The 19,781-nt window shown below is 47.5% G+C and overlaps 1 protein-coding gene across 2 annotated transcripts in view; it reads left to right on the top strand.

Moving 5' to 3' along the window:
• Nucleotides 1-19,781, top strand: part of CARD11 (caspase recruitment domain family member 11) — a 94,800-nt gene that overhangs the window by 56,518 nt on the left and 18,501 nt on the right. For both annotated transcript variants that reach the window (XM_083711333.1, XM_083711332.1), the window contains exons 10-17: nt 1,533-1,584; nt 3,318-3,436; nt 6,180-6,280; nt 8,083-8,135; nt 11,280-11,403; nt 13,636-13,837; nt 15,763-15,889; nt 19,051-19,291. In XM_083711333.1, coding sequence (XP_083567459.1) covers nt 1,533-1,584; nt 3,318-3,436; nt 6,180-6,280; nt 8,083-8,135; nt 11,280-11,403; nt 13,636-13,837; nt 15,763-15,889; nt 19,051-19,291 — 1,019 coding nt within the window. The remainder of the gene's footprint in view (nt 1-1,532; nt 1,585-3,317; nt 3,437-6,179; nt 6,281-8,082; nt 8,136-11,279; nt 11,404-13,635; nt 13,838-15,762; nt 15,890-19,050; nt 19,292-19,781) is intronic.

Raw genomic sequence — 19,781 nt, 5'->3', positions numbered from 1 at the left:
TCTAAAAGTCAGATAGTTGTTTATTTCCTTGACATCTGATGGGAGGGTGTTCTACAGGGAGGGCGCCACTACTGAGAAGGCTCTTTGCCTGGTTCCCTGTAACCTTACTTCTTGCAGTGAGGGAACCGCCAGAAGGCCCTCAGAGCTGGACCTCAGTGTCCGGGCAGAACGATGGGGGTGGAGATGCTCCTTCATGTATCCTGGACTGTGGCCATTTAGGGCTTTTAAGGTCATCACCAACACTTTGAATTGTGCTCAGAAATGTACTGGGAGCCAATCAGGACTGGTGTTATGTGGTCTCGGCAGCTGCTCCCAGTCACCAGTCTAGCTGCCGTATTCTGAATTTGTTGTAGTTTCCAGGTCACCTTCAAAGGCAACCCCACGTAGAGCACATTGCAGTCGTATTAATAGATTTGTGCATTGCCTTTCCAAACACTTGTTCCAAACTACTTAACAAGAAAATGTAAAGTCCATCTCCAGACCATTGTCCATTGTTTCTTGGCAACAGTAATCACAGGTTTAATGCCTTTGAACTTCCCTGTTTACTTATTGTGGCTTAAATCCATTCATAGGCTGTTAGGAACTGGTGGGTCTGCATGTGGCTGCCCCAAGCGGTGAACCACAAAACAGCAGGCAGGAGCCTTCTCATTCTTCTGGACTGATCCTGATGATGCAGGCTTGCCACTGGATCCTTCTGGGCAGGAAGGTATAAAAGAGGGAGTCCTGCTCCAGTTGAGCCTTGCATGAGCAAAGAGATCATCCTGAGCGTTGCATGTTCCTGAAATTAAGAACCTAAGGAGAGCCCTAGTGACTCAGGCCAATGGCCCATCTAGTCCAGGATCCTGTTCTCACAGTGGCCAACCAGGTGTCTGTGGGAAACCAGGGAGCAGAACATGAGCACAAGAGCACTCTCCCCTCCTGAAATTTCCAGCAACTGGTATTCGGATGCATCACTGCCTTTGAGCGTGGAGGCAGATTGTAGCCATCAGGCTAGAAGTCATCTATAGGCTTCCTCTCCATGAATTTGTCCAATCCTCTTTTCGAGACATCCATTATTAGTTGTTCTTTGGCCCAACCTTGATCAATGCTTCTGACCACTGATCCGTCTCATGGCTCCCAGAGTCTGACTCATCTCTGACTGCTGCCCATAGCCCATGGGTCAGTCCTTCATGAATTTGTTATATCCATTTGCAAGCCAACGACCTCCACCCGTGGTCATGTTCTCCATGAGATAACTATGTGTGAGCTTCCTTCTGACAGCCATTCTCTCTCCCCTTTCCCACCATGCTCATAATTTTTATAAACCCTTCGTTTGTGGAACTGATGTAATATTGTTCTCTTACATTCACGTGAACGCAATCTTAGTTAGTTTCACAAAGCACAGGAGCTATGCTTATGCTTCTCTGCCCGTTTCTGTTTCTCCCCAAATCATAGAATTGCCCTTTGGCATTGGGAAAGCCTGGAAGGTGTTTCTTTTTATGAGGAATCCTAGCTTGTGTCCTGAGTTCAGTTTCATTTTTGTCCTTTTCCAGCTGCCAAGAACGAAATCCCCCGTCGGTTTGAGCCGAGCATCGGATTATCAAGGTCAGAGAAAGAACTTCCCTGCCTCGTCCGTCTTCCCTGTTAATGCTCAAGCTGTTTCCCTTGTTCTAACTAACGTTTCCAGCCAGGCAAGCACGAAACTCGCTCCCAAAAGATAAGAGCTGCAATGTGTATATATATGTCTGTGTTTATATATATCCCTCCCTGATAGCAAACACTTTTTGAGAATCATTTAAAACAGACCGGCAATTGACTCAGGTCTGCTTTCTGTCACTCTGGAGCTGAAACATTCCTACACAGAAGCAAGGCAGGTGTCGAGCCCGGCCCACAGTGCAGAGACCCAGAAGCAGAGGAGATCTTCCCAGAGGAGAACCCCCATGAGACCCCCGCCCTTAAACAAACACTTGGATAAGACGAATTAGTGTAGCTTTTGAGACAGATGGCTGTCCACCTGTATATGCAGTACAGTGGTGCCTCGCAAGATGAAATTAATCCGTTCCGTGAGGCTCTTCGTATAGCGGTTTTTTCGTCTTGTGAAGCAAGCCCATTGACAGCTTAGCGGATTAGCGCTATTAGCGGTTTAGCGGCTTTTAGCGATCAGCTGTTAAGCGGCTTATCAGCGGATCAGCTGATAAGCGGCTTAGAGGCTTAGGAAAAGGGGGGAAAGGGGAAAAAACCCGCAGGAACTCGCAAGACATTTTCGCTTGCGAAGCAAGCCCATAGGGAAATTTGTTTTGCGAAGCGCCTCCAAAACAGAAAACCCTTTCGTCTAGCAGGTTTTCCGTCTTGCGAGGCGTCCGTCTTGCGGGCCACCACTGTATTAGGGTGTGATGAAGCAAACATTAGCGGGAGTTGGGTGGCACTGTGGTCTAAACCACAGAGCCTAGGACTTGCTGATCAGAAGGTCCGCAGTTCGAATCCCTGTGACGGGGTGAGCTCCCGTTGCTCGGTCCCAGCTCCTGCCAACCTAGCAGTTCAAAAGCACATCAAAGTGCAAGTAGATAAATAGGTACCACTCCGGCGGGAAGGTAAACGGCGTTTCTGTGCTATGCTCTGGTTTCGTCAGAAGCGGCTTAGTCATGCTGGCCACGTGACCCAGAATAACTGTCTGCGGACAAATGCCAGCTCTCTTGGCCAGTAAGGCAAGATGAGTGCCGCAACCCCAGAGTTGTTTGCGACTGGGCTTAACTGTCAGGGGTCCTTTACCTTTACTTTTAAGTGAACATTTGTCCTGGGGGGGGGGGGAGTTGTTGAATTCATATTGGTGGGAGAAGGAGCACTTTTAGAAATGGATCTGCACGAGTGAAACATCTGCGCCCAAAGAGGTGCATATGTTTCTACTTAGAGCAGCCTTCCAAACCTGGGACCCTCCAAATGTTGCTGTCCTACATTCTCCATCTTCCCTGGCCATTGGCCACCCCTGCCGGGGCTGATGGGAGTTGGAGTCCAGTGACCACTGGTGGACACCAGGCTGCAGAAGACTGCAGAAGACTGACTCATCCCTCCAGCCCTGAAGTTTTGGAACAGAGAGGAAAGTGGTGGGAAAAGTTCAGGAAGCGAGAGAGATTTTTTGCACCACGGAACAGAGAAAAATAATAACGGCAGCACCGCGAGGGGTTGGGGCTGCCGCCGTGAACCAAACGAGAGCAATAATCGCATGTGATAGAAATCTTGTTTGCACAGAATTATTTCCACCGAAGCGGGCCTTAATGCCAATATCTCGCGTCTCTCTCATCCTCCCTGACTTCCTCCGCTTTTGTCATTTGTGAGCCCAGCAGTTCGAGGACACGATGAAGACAAGGGTGAGGCCAGCAGCAGCAGCCACGCGGACACCAATTCCTCTAATCCCATTTCCATCAGCAACTCGGTGGGCAGCTGCGAAGTTGGCAAAATCGTAAGGAGCTTGCGGGGGCCTTTCTTCCGTGACCTTCCCCCTATAATGTTCCTTTCTGTGCCGGCGACGATTCCAGCCCCTACGAAACAGGGAGGCCTCGCCAGCCAGCAACCTTAATCCTTTTAACATATTCTCTATATTAGAACGTTATTAACCTTTCCTCTTAAAATGCATCCCGCCGCTGGGTTATGTTTATTTAAAGCTATTTCACCAGGCTCTCGCTGTGTCGTCGCTCGGTTTTAAAACTTAGCAGTGGGGGGAGAGAAGCGGTGATCCTTACCTCACTGCATTGCAATTGCTTTTTATGCTTTATTCTTAGCGAAACATTTTGGATTCCTCGCAGTTCCTAACGCCCTTCATGTTTGTAAGTCAAAGCTGGGTCAGGAATGTGTGCAGATGTCTTCCCGTTGTCTCTCAAGGCAGACATCCCATTAGGCACAATGCGATCAGCGGCACAGCAGGTTGGCAGTTAGTGGCGGAGGGAATTGGTCAGAGAATAAAGGTGTCTTGCTGGTGGTTTATAGGAAATGCTGCCCCAGTAAATGAAAAGGATGTCTTCCCTCTATAGCTGGAGTAGCAAAACATGAATTATACTTCCTGGGTTCAGATGCCCAGCCTGGTCCCCTCCCAGCTTCAGCTCCTGCCATCTCCAACCACTGGCTGTGCTGGAGTACATCTGGTGAAGGATAGTACAGTGGTACCTTGGTTTAAGAACAGCTCAGTTTATGAAGACCTTGGATTAAGAACGCAGCAAACCCAGAAGTAGGTGTTTTGGTTTGTGAACTTTGCCTTGGAAGCAGAACATGTTCCGCTTCCTGTTGAGTGTGTTCCATTTGTAAATTGAGTCCCCCGCTGCTATGGGAAAGCACACCTTGATTTAAGAACGCTAGAGAGCCAGTGTGGTGTAGTGGTTAAGAGCGGTAGACTCGTAATCTGGTGAGCTGGGTTCGATTCCCCGCTCCTCCACATGCAGCTGCTGGGTGACCATGGGACAGTCACACTTCGTTGAAGTCTTTCAGCCCCACTCACCTCACAGAGTGTTTGTTGTGGGGGAGGAAGGAAAAGGAGAATGTTAGCCGCTTTGAGACTCCTCAGGGTAGTGATAAAGCGGGATATCAGATCCAAACTCCCCTTCTTCTTCTTCTTCTTCTTCTTCTTCTTCTTCTTCTTCTTCTTTGGTTTAAGAATGGACTTCTGGAACGGATTAAGTTTGTAAACCAAGGTACCACTGTACTGGGTTCAAGAGCTGATTTTGAGTCTTCTCAAGACTCCAATTCTTTAAGGACCACTTCTTCTCCTATGAACCAACCCAGATCCTGTGATGGTCACCAGACGCCCTTTTTCATGTGCCTCCTCCACGAGAGATCTGGAAGCGTGGCAACATGAAAACAGGCCTTTTTGTGGTGGCTCCCTGCTTGTGGAATGCTCTCCCCAGGAAGCTCGCCTGGTGCCATCATTATATACCGTTAGGTGCCTAGCAGAAACGTTCATTTTTAACAAGGCTGGTTGGCCAGCCTTCTTGCTTGGTTGGTATGTTTTAATCTGGAGCGGGGGGGGGGGTTCTTAATGCTGGTTTTAATGAAGGTACATGTTTGTTGTGTGCTTAAAATATTGCAAGTCACTTTGAGTTGCTGTGGCAAATAATAATAATAATAATAATAATAATAATAATAATAATAATAATAATATACTTGAAGGAGCGTCTCCAACTCCATCACTCTGCCTGGACACTGAGGTCCAGCTCTGAGAGCCTTCTGGTGGTTTCCTCACTGCGAGAAGTGAGGTTACAGGGAACCAGGCAGAGAGCCTTCTTGGTGGTGACGCCCGCCCTGTGGAATGTCCTCCCATCAGATGTCAAGGAACAACTGACTTTTAGAAGACATCTGAAGGCAGCCCTGTTTAGGGAAGTTTTTATTGTCTGATCTTTTATTGTGTTTTTAATATCGAAGCTGCCCAGAGTGGCTGGGGAGGCCCAGCCAGGTGGGCGGGGTATAAGTAGTTGTTGTTGTTGTTGTTGTTGTTGTTGTTCAGAATCTGTTCTGAATGAGGATGCTAGTAATGAAAGTCCATGAGCGGTCAATGGGAAATAGCACAATGTTGATCTCTATGCTTTGGCGGTTTGAGAATATGCAGTACACCAAATATATAGAGACAACTTAACACCTCAGAACTGAACTGAGCTGCTTCCGGCGGAACTGCAGACATGATAAGAAGTGCGAGATAACCCTTCGGGGGGTCTCGAGTGGTGTGGGGGCTATTTGAGAGGTTTCGCGAAGGCTACGGGGACCTCGGATCCTTGGGAAGAGATCCTGAGGGGCACTGGCACCCAGCGGTGCCCAGAAGTGCTCTCTTGCTCCCTAGGTCTTAATAATAGACTCAGGGACGGGATTGAGCTGCAGGCACGAAGGGGGAGCAACTTTAAACCCACACTGTGAAGCCTCAGACTTCTTATGAAAGCAGTTAGCTTCCAAAACCAACAACGAATTCGGACCTACAGCTGACGGAGCTAATCCGAGCACTGCTTTAAAACTTGAAATCTATTAGAATTCGGCAAGTTACGGGATGCAAAAAGGGAGTCCGTCCCAGACAACTGGGAGAAAATGGCGCATGGCGGAAGGTTGGAGGAAGGAGGAGAGAAAAAAAGCCTGCCAGTAAATACCCTCAAACTCACTGAGGCTTGTCTCTGAGCAGGCATTCATAGGCTTGCCCTGCTGATGTTCTGCTTTTGCCTTTTGGGATGTAGCAAACGCTACGGAACCGCAACCCCAGTGTCATGTCCACAACCCCAGAGCCCCCAGGAAACGACTCCATCCTCCGGCGTTGCAAAGAAGACACCCCACACAGGTAAGGGCTGCCGTGCCTGTTAGGCTGGGCTTTCCAACACAGTGCCCAGGGGCACCATCCGACATGCCTGCCAAGGTGTTCCCCAGCCCCTCTCAATCTTTTGCTTTGCAACTGAGGGTTAATTTGCCCAATCCTCTTTTAAAGCTTGGTGTCCGTCTCGGCCTCCTGTGGAAGTGAGTTCCATAGATTAACGATGTGCTTCATGAAGGAGCGATTCCTTTTATCTGTCCTGAGCCTCCTGAGATTTAAGCTTCTTCGGACGTCCAATAGTTCTAGCATTATGAGGGAAAGAGGTTAAAAACTTTCCTCTTTCCGCTTCATCGTTTTATAAGCTTCTATCACGTCACCCCTCGCTCACCTTTTGTCCGAACTCAAAAGTCCAGAACACCAAAACCTTTTTGCTCCATCCCCTTGATCATGTTGGTTATCAGAGGGAGGGGAATAGCGGTTGCTAGTTTGTGGCCACAAGCACTCAACTCTTCACGCACCCGGTTGCTTTTCCTCTCACAGCGACAAGTCAGCATTTTTGTTTCCCTGGGGAGGAAAACACCCGCTTGGGGTGAAATTTTAAGAGGAAAAGCAGCCCCTGTGGAAAGCGTTTGGATATCGCTGCTGACTGCTCTTCCACTTTCAGTTCCAGCCCCCAGAGGCATCCTTTTCTTTTAAATCGTTGGGGGAATGATACGCATAACTGCTCATCATGTCCAGCGTGGTCCTCAGTGAGCTGGGAGCAGGTGCCGGTCAGCGGAGGACGTCATTCTCCTACCTCTCTGAGACCACGGCTGTCTTTTGATACTGCTTCTAGGTGCTGAGTTAGTGAAAGACGCACACATACACACCCGGGGGTGGGAGGAAGCTTGCATGAAATTGTCAGAACGCTTCAGATTGCATCTGACAAGGTGAACGGGGCAACTCTCTTTTGCCTCTGCTTCTGAGGTCCCTGAAAATTCTTCCCTGAGATGGGAGCGTTGCCACCGGTGAACCGGTGACATTTTGCCTGCGTCGTGGAATAAAGGAAACCACAGACAAGCAGAGAGCGCCTGGATATGAGGGTAGACCTTCTCTGTGTGTGCAGCAGTCTCCCACAATGTTTCAAAGGGAAGAACTGAATCTACAAGAGCCAGCCGAACTAGTTCAAGGTTTCTGGAGGAAACCAGAGTCCTCCTCCCATAGGAAACCGCCTGACTTTCCCCCACCCCGTGCCAGTGATTCCTTCCTTGAAAACATCCCGCAGATGTCCTCCTGATCCTCCAGATGTTAACCTGGGCTAGCGGAAAGATCACATCTGCCTGGGTGCTAAGATCTCACCTCTCAGTTCCAGCATCATCAAAGGCATGGTTGGTGGTGACATGACAGACAGACAGACAGACAGACAGAGATTTGTGGGGGGAGGGCTGTGCCCATATTGTTGGCTTCCCTCTGTCAGGGCAAACAATACTTTAATTGCCAGTTTTAAATGTGTCCAGATGTATTTCAATTACTGCTTTTAACTTGTTTATTTTTATGACTTTATATTGTCTAATGATGTTTTTAAATGTTGGAAGCTGCAATGAATCCAGGCTTGGGAGAAGGGCAGGATACAAATACATTCATAATAATAACAATAATACTGATGATGAGAATGATGATGATTACAACAACTTCTTAAACCTTGGCATCTTCCTGCCCTTTCATCGGCCGCTTCCAGCAGTTAGCAAAGCTAGATTCCTCTCCACTGCACATTTCCTTCTGCTAGCTGAGTCCTGAAATGTGTAGAAAGTCAGCAAAGGTAGAGCTGAATAATCTTTCTTCCTCACTTCCAGCCTGACTGAAGATGACAATGACAGTTTTGGCTGCGACGCTTTGGAGTTGGAAGGTAAGGACTTGCAGAAGGCTCTTGCCTCAAAAATCAGAGGCCCCAGTTATAGTAGCTGGTGGGGAGCAGTTTGTGACCAAGTGGTCAGGAGTGATGGGAGCTGCAATGGCTTCCAGGGCATTCCAAGTTGGCTTCCCATGCAGCTTTTTCTTCCATCTCTACAAACTAAGAGTATAACAAGAGCTTCTTACCAAAAGACCTGCCTTTCTCCTCCTCCTCCTCCTCCTCCTCCTCCTCCTCTTCTTCTTCTTCTTCTTCTTCCTCCTCCTCCTCCTCTTCTTCTTTGGTGATCACTTAACAGTGAGTCTGTAAGTGACTGTGGAGGCCAATTCTGGATCCACATGTCCTTCCACAGTGGGGACATAAGTTTCTGGGTGGGAGTTGATCATGGTGAGGGTTTGCCAAGTGTGCCTTCCTCTTAGCATGTTGTTCAATAATTAAGCGTGACTAATTGGTTTACGACCCCAATTAGGTGCAGCTTACAGCGGTCCGGCACGTTTCTCTCAAGCTGCGCCGATCTGCGTATCTCCGTCACGCCTTGCAGAGTAAAAACACAGCGGGGAAAAACTGTTGCTTGTTGCTTAGATCCAGGCAAACACATCAGGCACTTGTGTGTCCATTTATTAGCCTTTTATTACAGCAGAATATTTACAGCTCAGCATTTCTCAGATTCTCCTGGGCTGCTAGCATTCATGGCCACCCTTCTCTCTCAGAGACAAAGAGAACAGTGAGTAGAACTCCTCCCTCCTTCCAAAACTGACGTCAGAATGTGAGGCGTCACTCAGAACATCTTAACCCTGTAAGTTCTGAATCTCTACACCCCCTCTTGCCTTGCATTCTGACGAGACCTGTGGATGTACCTTTACAGACCTCTGTGAGATCAAACCCTTCCCCAATGCCTTGCGCCTTTTCCTGGCGTTTCTGTCAGGCACCTGTGGAACATCCTCACAACTCTCAGATTCGCATTGTGTGAAACCAGCCCACACCCCTGTGGCCTGATACCTCTCAGGTGGAATGCCCTTTGTTGTGCGACTGGACCGCCTGGGCACAAACTCAGGTGTTTCCTCTGACTCACTGCGGCCAGTAGGTGTGTCCTCTGCATCACGGGATTCCCCCTCTGACTTAAAGCGTCTTCGAATTCTTTGCATCACGCTAACTGGAGACCTAGGCTCACTCTTGGGCTCTCTTTTTACAACTTGTGGAGATGCCCCATCCTTTTCTTGACCCTGGTCAGTGACCTGGTCTTCATCAACAGACTCAGCCCCTGGCTCTCCTTCCTCCTCCTCAGAACCTTCCTGCTCTGAATCAGAAAGACATTCTGAGAGAACATCACGCCTGGCAGGAGTCTTTTACCTTTCATGCTGCTCATAGAATTCAGCGTGTTTACTGATCAGCAGCTTACTCTGATCACCTGCTGGGTACGCAAACCTCCATGCTTTAGAAACCGGCTCATACCCACAGAAGATCATTTTCTGGAACTTGGGTCCACCTGGCCTTTGCAAAGCCTTAGGCACCGGCACAGATGCGGCTGCCCCAAAAGAACGCAGAAAGTGAATCTGGGGTTTCCTGCCGTGCAACTTGAAAAAAGGTGTGTCACCTACCACTGAATTGTAGGTCCGATTCCAGGTGAAATTCACACTCTTAATTGCCTCCATCCAAAAACTTGGAGGTAACCCAGAGTCTGACAGCAACACCTGTGCAGCTTTGACCAGAGCCTCACTTCTGAGCTCTGCCACCCCCCTCTCTTGAGAAGTCACCTTGTGACGTATCCCTTTCTGGTGAAAGAACTTCTGCAAAGCAGACCCTGTAAACTTTGCACCTCTGTCACTAGTTACTGCTTGCACTTTGGTGGAGAACCTTAGTTCCACCTCCTCAACCCTTCCTTGGATTTGAGAGCATGAGTCCAGGAGTTCTGGGTATGGTCATCCTGCAGCGTTAGCAGAAACCTGGCCCCTCCCAGACTTGGTTCCTCCATGGGACCCAACAGATCTATGTGAACAAGCTCAAAAGGTTTTGTGGTTACCCTCTCCACCCTGGGATAACTGCACCCTTTTACCTTTGCCTTTTCGCAAGCCTTACAACGTAGGGTCTTTCCACATTCCCTGATTTTACAGCCTTTGGTGTACTCTGATAACACCTGGATTTCTTCAAGAGAACTATGAGCTGTCTTCCTGTGCCAAACACATGCACATGAAACATGAGTGGGAACTGTAGCACGCAGGGCTTGTGCTCTCTCAACCTTCCCCTCACCCTCCAGAGGCGTTTTAAGAATGAAGAGATCATTCTGCCCCTTTTCAACTCTGACTAGCTGCTTCCCTCCTTTGTAGATTGTGGGGACATAAGTTTCTGGGTGGGAGTTGATCATGGTGAGGGTTTGCCAAGTGTGCCTTCCTCTTAGCATGTTTCTCCCTTTCACCCTGAGTTTGAGCATCTTCAAAGCCCATGACACTTTTGGTAAAGGCTGTTCTCCAATTGGAGCGCTCGCAGGCCAGTGTTTCCCAGTTGTCGGTTCTCACTCGCTGGATCATCACCTCGTCGTGATGAGTGGGCTTGCACTTCCCTATGACCCTTGTGAGTGAAGCTGTTGGGAGTCTTGTACTCCCAGCGGGATCACCCAAGGCAGTAAGATCAAAGGGAAGGAGCTAGACAAAGAATGACCCAACAACAGAACAGGCAGAAGATAACAAGCAGTATATTACAACGGGTGTGAAGGCAGATGAAGGCTGCAGCAGATAATGATCTACCAGTCATCATGACCACTCATGCCATCGGAACAGAGCCTTACTGCAAAGACTGTGCGTGGGTCAGTGTGCACTGATCTACACACATAAAACCAATTCACGCAAAGGCATAGAGCTTTCTGCTCCTACAGTGGCCAACCAGGTCCACCTAGAGTTGAAACCCATTTTAAGCCTTCAGCTGGAGACTGAAAGTGGGACGTTCTGCCCCCAAAGTAGCTCTGCCAGGGAGCGACAGGCTCTCACCTATACATACGTGAGGGCAAAATGGCAGGGGAGGGCAAAATCAAGAGGAGCTTGGAAAGATGCTTGTGTTGGCATCCATGGTTTTATTTTGCTTTGGTGCTTGCTATCGGGACATGATTTCCCCCCCTTCCCTTTCTTTTTCCTGCACCTCCTTTTCCAGATGACTTCCAGGACAGGCATTCTCACGGACCTTCCTCGCTGCCTTCCTCTTCGTCTTCCCACCACTCTGAGGGGCTGGATCTTGAGCAAGTCAACTCCATCTTCAGGAAATTCTCTCTGGAGAGGTACTTGGGAGAATGTAGGATTTCTGCACCAGTTCATGCAATCAGCAAAACGAAAGGCTTATCCACATTTCTTCGTGTCTCACTTCTTTCCCCTGGGGGAAAACTGCTCTTTAGCGCTCAATTGGAGCAAGTAGCAATTCAGGGGGTTTCCAGATTGATGTTTGCTCTGATTTAGAGCTTAAGAGTGGGTTTTCCCTGGGAAAGTGAGGAAAGGGGGGAACTGCTCAGTCCCATATCTAGCAAGCGTGGCTCAAGAGGAAAACCACACTGGGTTAAAGCTGACCAAAAGTCCAGAGGCAGCATTATTATCAATTTACGATGGGGTGGAAGGTTTGCGGACTAGGAAGGCCTCACTCACACATTTATTGGCAGCTCCACAAGTTATTATAGCTAGGAAGTGGAAGGGGCAAGCAGAATATAAAATGGAAGAATGGTATAAAGAGGTGTGGGATATAGCTAGTAATGATAAATTAACATGTTTCTAGAATTTGCGCTGTTAAAAATGGAAAGGGGGTCAAACGATCGCAAGAGGTGTTGAAATTTTGGGAGGCTGAAATGGTCTCGGTGGTGGGGTCACATTTTTATTCTTATTTATTTATTATTATTACTTTGTCAAAAAAAATGATAGATAGATAGATGATAGATGATAGATAGATAGATAGATAGATAGATAGATAGATAGATAGATAGATGATAGATAGATAGATAGATAGATAGATAGATAGATAGAGATAGATAGATAGATAGATAGATAGATAGATAGATAGATAGATAGATGATAGATAGAGATAGATGATAGATAGATAGATAGATAGATAGATAGATAGATAGATAGATGATAGATTCATAGATAGATAGATGATAGATAGATAGATAGATAGATAGATAGATAGATAGATAGATGATAGATAGATAGATGATAGATAACACAAACTATAAACAAGAGGAAAACCAATCAGACCTGTGCTTGCACAGGATGAGTAGGAGTGTGGATGAGCCCTGAGTGACGAAACGTCCTCCATGGATAAAGCCAGCTGTACAGCCTAACTTGCAGGGTTCAGCCTCGCCTTCTCCCTGTCATGCTAGATCTCTCAATGCAGGGAGAATTCTTTTATGCAGGGAGGGTGTTACATTTTTGTTCTGCAAGGAAGCATTCAGATAGGCAATACCTTTCTGATCCTTCATAATACCACCCCAGATCTGCATTTCTGGATGGCTCTGCTGATCCCGCTCAGTGTGCATTGAAGAGGGAGTATGAATGAGCATTTATGGACAGAAACGTTTGCAGAAATATCGCAAATGTTTAAACCTGGAATTCAGGCGTTGCCACAACTTGCACTATTAAATATATGGGACGCTACTCTAAAACAATTCTCCTCGAAGAAAATATTAATTTGGTTTCTAGTGGCTGCCAGACTTCCTATTGCACAGAAATGGAAGAACTTAAATGGTCTGTTTCTTGAATTGTGGCATAAGAATTATGGAACCTCGCAATTGCTGAAAAGATAACCCACAAGATTTGTGCGATGAAAGGCAAAGAGCAGTAGAACAATTTTATGTAATTTTGTGGGACTTTGTCTTACGTTTCAAATGATGACCTACATGACTCCTACAAGACCTGCACCAGAAAAAGACATATGGTCTTTTTATAATAATTATATTATTCTATTTAATATCCCTATGCAGAATTGTACCTACCATTGTGGTACAAGCATCTCTCTGATGACTTTCCGCGTTCTTGTGTTGAAAAGTTAAAATATATATATAGCACCTGCCTTTCGCCAGCAGTTCCCAGGGTGGGTTGCAATGATTTAAATTTCAGAATTAAAAACAGTTAAAATGTATTAGGTTCTGTGAACTATTTCAATTCCAGCTGGTTCTAATAAAAACTGCAACTTTTAAGAACTGGTGCCTAAGCTTGCATTTTTCCTTCTCCTTCTCCATCCCTTTTTCCTTATGTGACATTTCTTTTGGGGACCGTCTGACTGCAGTTGCATGTGTGAGCTTGTGTTTGCATGTATGTATGGGGGGGAGCCTGCCCCCTACTAGCTCAGGGCCTTTCATTTTGGACCCCCACGCCTGGCTTTAACCTGATTTCACTGCAAACGAAACCAGCCATCACCTCCTTGCCCCTTGCCCCTCTGTCACGGGTGCCATGTCCCCACTTTGAAATCCCAGGTGACTAGGGAGAAGTCAAGGAGAGTGTTGCCTGTGTTGCCATTCCTTCCTTAGGCCCTTCCGCCCCTCGGTGACATCTGTCGGACGCCTGCACACCACCTACCATGCCGTCCAGCAATTCATGTTGAACGGAGACAGCCTGAGCTCGGAGATTACTCTGCTGGGGGGCAACGTCAAAGGAAACTTCGTCAACTCTGTCAAGCTGGATTCCCCGGCGGAGAAAGCCGGCCTTCGCGAGGGGCTACAGCTGCTTCTGGTGAGGGTTTGGCATCAGGGAACAGGCTTGAACACCTGACCTCTGCCTCCTGTCTATTTTCTTCCTGACTGACATCAGAGAACTTCCTTGTTTGTCCGTCTAGTCCAGCGTTCTTCCCTCCTAATGCTCCAGGGTGTTGAGCAGAGAAGGGTCTTTCTGGACCCTTTCTTTCAACTGGACTTGGTTATGCTAGTTCTAATTACTAATTAGGTAAAGGTAAAGGGGCCCCTGATCGTTAGGTCTAGTCGTGGCCGACTCTGGGGTTGCGGCACTCATCTCACTTTATTGGCCAAGGGAGCCGGCATACAACTTCCGAGTCATGTGGCCAGCATGACTAAGCCGCTTCTGGCGAACCAGAGCAGCGCATGGAAACGCTGTTTACCTTCCCGCTAGGTGGGCAGGAGCAGGGACCGAGTAACAGGAGCTCACCCCGTCGCGGGGATTCAAACCGCAACCTTCTGATCAGCAAGCCCTAGGTTCAGTGGTTTAGACCACAGCGCCACCCGTGTCCCTAATTACTAATTATGCTGTACTAATTGCTTGAAATCATTAGATGTCCATAGCGCACTGGGTTACTGCAATGTGCTCTGTGCGCTCTCTGTGGGCTTTTACCTGCTGAGAGTGCAGATTCCTGCAGCGTGAATTGCTGAACAGGACTGAGACCCCATCAGCACATCACACCTGTCCCCAAACACCTGCACAGGTTGCCGACTTGCCAAAGCCCCTAATAACTTGGGGCCAGTATACCCGCAAGTTTGGCTTTCCCCCCATATATGCCCACTCAACCATTTTGATCTGCAGAACTGGCATTGTGGTTGTTAAAAAAAGTTATATTTTATTAAATTTTCAAAAATTTCACATACACATTCCAACGCAGTAGTACCTCAGTTTAAGAACAGTCCTGTTTACGAGCTATTCGGTTTACGAACTCCGCAAAACCGGAAGTAGTGTTCCGGTTTGCGAACTTTATCTCGGTCTACAAATGGAATCCGAACTGTGGAAGGGCACTAGTGGCGGGAGGCCTCATTAGGGAAAACGAGCCTCGGTTTAAGAACAGATTTGGTTTAAGAACGGACTTCAGGAACGGATTAAGTTCGTAAACTGAGGTACCACTGCACGTAGATTTTTCTTTTGTTTTGTCATCTTCCCATCTCATTTTCCGCGGTGCTTTTTTATTTTTTCCTCTTGCTGCATCCTATCTTCTCTCTCTTGTACCATGACAGTAGTACAATAATCTCTATTTCCTTCTGTTGCTCATCGTTCAAATCCTGCTTGCAAATTCAGCATACTGTAATATTTCTTTAGATAGTCCAAAAAGAGCTTCAATTTTCCCACAAATCAATCATCATTAGGTTCTCTTATTTTAGCTGTTAGCTTTGCTGATTCGGCATAGTCCATCACTTACCCGTTCTAGAACTGGCATTGTTATGGGTGCTACATAATATTCAATCCACGCTTGGAAGAAGAGGCAGAGGATAGCCATCAATAGCCGTCTTCTCCATGAATTTGTCCAGTCTTTTAAAGCCATCCAAGTTGGTTGCCAGCACTGTATCCTGTGGGAAGGAGTTCCATAGTTTAACTATGTGCTGTACTTTATTTTAACTCTCCGGAATCCTTGCCAGGAGCAAAAATGGGAGCATAGGACTTGTCTCATTTCCTTGAAGGTGGGCGTCCCTCACAGCCCTCCAGCTGCATTTATAGAAGAGTCACGGATGTCCAAACGGAGTTATCCATCCATCTAGCAATTGCTGCTATTTTATAATCATGGGGTTGCAGGCAGCAGAGGAGGCAGAGAGAGAGAAATGATTATCATGGCAACTGCTGAATAAGACAGGCTGCGTGTTCCAAATTGATGTTGGCTACATAATTTAATAGGTGAAATAATTGCCTCCGAGGAGCGAATAATGCTGTTCACATTTTTCCAGGTGGAAGGGTGCATCAAAGGGGAAAACACAAGCGCTCCCTTAGATACCTGCACAAAGGAAGAAGTTCATTGGACGATTCAGAGATGTAGTGGGCCAGTTGTGCTGCACTGCAAATCAAACCACGAAGGTAAGAGATGTCATGTTGCTCAATGCAAACTTTCAGACAAGTGAGTATATTTATAGACAGCATACAGGGCCAGTACAATAGGCAGTCAAGGAAAAATCCCCAGCAACTGGGATGGTCTACAGTTCTTTCATCCACCCCTGCCAGTTCCCTCAATTGACAGTAAATGCTGGCAAAGCGGGTGTGTTAATGGAGACAAATATATTTTATGTCTTTGCCCTGAGAGCAAGGATTTGTGGCTGAGGGTTTTGAGAAACCAAATTAGGAGTCTCTTTGTTCTCACGGTGCCAGTGAAAATCTAAATTTGGTTTTTGGAGAGCTCAAGGTTTTTGAAGGGTTTGCTTTGCCGGCTGCCTTTGGCCAAGCTGGTGATCGCTAAAACAACAGACAGGGTGACAGACCAGGCTTTGCGAGGCTGGCGTCTTCTCCAGCTGTTCCAGGGCTCATTTCACCCCCCTCAATCCTTCCTTCACTTTGCTCCCAATTGAGTCAAGCTTTGTTTTTCATTTTGTTTGAGATATAAATACATAGAATAGAGCGGTGCTATGACTTCCCTCGATCTGGGCATTATACTTCTGTTGATGCAGCCTAGAATAGCATGGGCTGTTTTTGCTGCTGCAGCACATGATACACTCATTGGTTAGATCGTGGTGCAGATAACGCACACGCAGAAGCGTTCTGTGCGCTTCTCACATGTGCAGGAGCACTCTATTGCATCACACTCATATGCAGAAGCGGCACTCTACTTATGGACTTGTCGGGGTGCAAACGGCACCCCGGAACAGATCACGTCCATAAGTAGAGGTACCACTGTAGTTACAGAACATAATGTGAGTTCATCCCTTATGGGGATTGAGCCCGTGTGCTGCTGGCTAAGAGCCAGCAGACAGCAAAATGCATTAAGCGAACAGCATCAAGAGAAGAAAATGCCATCAAGAGAAAGATGGCTGCGTGACTTGGCTCTTCTATGGAGTCAGCCAGGGCCACGCCCATCTCTCTGGTCACATGCAGGGGGAGGACGCTCCAGACCAGTGGAACATCCCCCTGCCTGTGTCCACTCTAGGGAAACAAGGAATGTTGTATTTGACTGCTCCAATGGATTACATCCCACATCCATGGGTCTTGAGCTCCTTGATGTTCATATGCAAAAGCACCTGAGTCTGGATTCTATGCTGTGACCCCACTGAGCCAACAATCATTTGGGCCGGGACTTCAATGGGTGGCTTATACGCACAGACACCACAATTTGTGTGATCACAACCATCCTCTTTTCTTCTTTTCCCCTTTTGACCCACTGCCATTTAAACAAGATATTTTGAAGAGTTACAGAAATACCACACAGCTGTCACCCAAAGAATCGGAACATCGCAGCAGTGGGCATATTGCAGAAAACGCTTTAAAATAGCTCGAAAATCAATTTTTTAAACTCCGCGGAAGATGTACTTGGCCTCTGCCAGTGCAGGGGGTCAGGGGAATTCAAAAAGTGGAATTTCTCCCCAGGAAAGTATCCTCCCTCTTTCTCTCTCCTCCCCTCCCAAACTCTCCCACTCCTCTCCTTTCATGTTTTCAAACATAAAAATGAATGCTAGACTTGGCAGGAGCAAAAAGCAAGAATCAGATTGTGCGAGGTGCCAATTAGAGTTAATTATGAAATGATTGAGCTGCACTTTACACCATGCACGTGCGCACAAAGAAGAAATCACAGCGCACTTTCAAAGATGTAAACCTTCCGTTTTGTTTTATTTTTTCCTTCCACTGACAGCACTCACATGAATAGCTGCCAGAAAACGGGGTCACAGTACCTGTTCTTTATGAGAGGTTCCCTTTATATAAATGCTGCCTGCCAGCTGGAAAGATTTCTCTGTGCCTTCTAGCTGCTAGGTTCAAAGTGGGCCGCCTAATGAACAAGCCCGGAGCTCATTTGTGGAGTGACTGTTTTGCATGCAGCAGGTCTCGGGTTCAGTTCCCTCATCTCCGGGCGTCAGGTGGCGGGGGGTTAAGATATTTGTTTGCCTGAGACACTAGAGAGCTGCTCCACTGTCCGGGACGAGCAGGATGCTTGCGAGTGTGCGCCGGGGGAAGCGGGGCTGGAGTCTGACTGGGAAGAAGGGGCCAGGGGGTGGTGAGGAACTGTGCCAGCCAGGAGGCAAGCAGAGGAAGCTTCAGAGCTGGAGGGGGGCACAGGAGGGGTCAAAAAAGAAGAGGAGGAAGAGGCAGGGCAGGCAAATGAAGGGCCAGAGTAGCTCAGTTGGTTAGAACATGGCGCTGATAACGCCAAGGTTGCAGGTTTAATCTCTATGGGAATGTTGTGGATACTACGAGAGGATATATTGATTAAATATTATTCTTCCTGACTCACACTTGTGAGTCAGTAGCAGAGTACGTTCCCCAGTATATAGCAGGAAGCTAGTTGGTAGGTTCGTTTGAATCTCTTTACTTAAGCAATCCAATCTGGCTTTGTCCAGATTGGGTTATTCCTGGTAATTTCCCCTTCTTTAAAAATAATAAGAAGTTTACTCACATTCAGTTCACAGTTGGTTCCCTGAAGGCAGGCTTAAGCTTGGAGTTACAGGACAGAGTTTGAGTTCATCCCATATGGGAATGAGCCCATGTGCTGCTGGCTGAGATTCTCGGGGGAGCCATTTTCTAATTTGCATATAGTTTTTCAAATTACAGTTTTACAATCACATATCCAACATACAACATAAAAACAAGATTCCAAGGAATCTCCTGGACTTCCCTCCTCCCCTTTCTGGGTCCTATTGTCAGTCATTTCCTCCTGCACCTTTTTTAATAATCCAAATCTTTTACGGCTCCATTAAATCCAAAATTCACCGTTAAACTACAAGTGTTATTCTTCCGGTCATTTTTGCCGTTTCGGCATAATCCATCAACTTAATCTGCCATTCTTCTCTGGTCAGGACTTTATCATCTTTCCATCTCTGGGCCAATAAAATCCCAGCAGCCTTGGTCACAAACATAAGTAGCCTTTACTGCTCCATTTTCTGATTTGCTTCAGGCGGCAAAATGTCTTGGGCCAGCCTTGCTTGCAAGCGAGACAGTCAGCATCAGGTGTAGCCGAGCCATTTGACTAGGCTGAACCCAACTGGCAACTCCCCGCTGGGCCCGCATGGTCAGCTGAGCCCAGATCTTTCTTGCTGCAGGTTACCGGAAGCTGGTGTCCGAAATCGAGGAAGGCCTGGTCACTTCCGGAGACTCCTTCTACATCCGCCTCAACCTGAGCATCACCAGCCAGCTGGACTGCTGCTCCCTGTCTGTGAAATGTGACGAGATCCTGCACGTCCTGGACACCATGTATTATGGCAAGTGCGAGTGGCTTTGTGCCAGAGTTGACCCCTTCACGGACAAGGATTTAGAATCGGGGACCATCCCCAATTATAGCAGGTGAGCACAAATCCTGATTTTCGCACTCGGGCCCAGCTCTGGGTTTGAGGTAGGGATGTGGGCAAAGTGTCCTCTGGTGGGGGGCTGGTTGATCTGGGGCAGAGAAGAGGAGGGGCAGATAGATGACCCCAGGATCTTGTGGGCTGGAAAGGCATCTGCCTGGACTGGGAGAGCCTGAGGAAAGGGATGCTGGAGAGGGTTCCCTCTCATAAGAAAATAAGAATAGGCTGCTGGATCAGGCCAAGGGCTCATCCAGCATCCTCTTCTCACCATGGTCAACTAGATAGATGCTGTGGGAAACCCACAAGTGTCAGGCTTCGGGGAATCAGCTTCCTCCCCCGTGGCAGTAGATAAGCAGAACAAAGGAAAAGGAGTCATCTTACCAGTTAGAAACTTTAATAATCACGGCAAGAGAACAAAGAACACATCTCATAGTCATGGAGGTCTCCCAATTAAGGATTCCACCCCCTTTGGTCCCTATCAATCTATG

Source organism: Podarcis gaigeae (assembly GCF_964106915.1).
Source record: "Podarcis gaigeae genome assembly, chromosome: 14".
NCBI classification, from domain to species: Eukaryota; Metazoa; Chordata; class Lepidosauria; order Squamata; family Lacertidae; genus Podarcis; species Podarcis gaigeae.
Note: the sequence above shows the minus strand (reverse complement) of the source record. Positions and strands in the feature narration are given on the sequence as shown.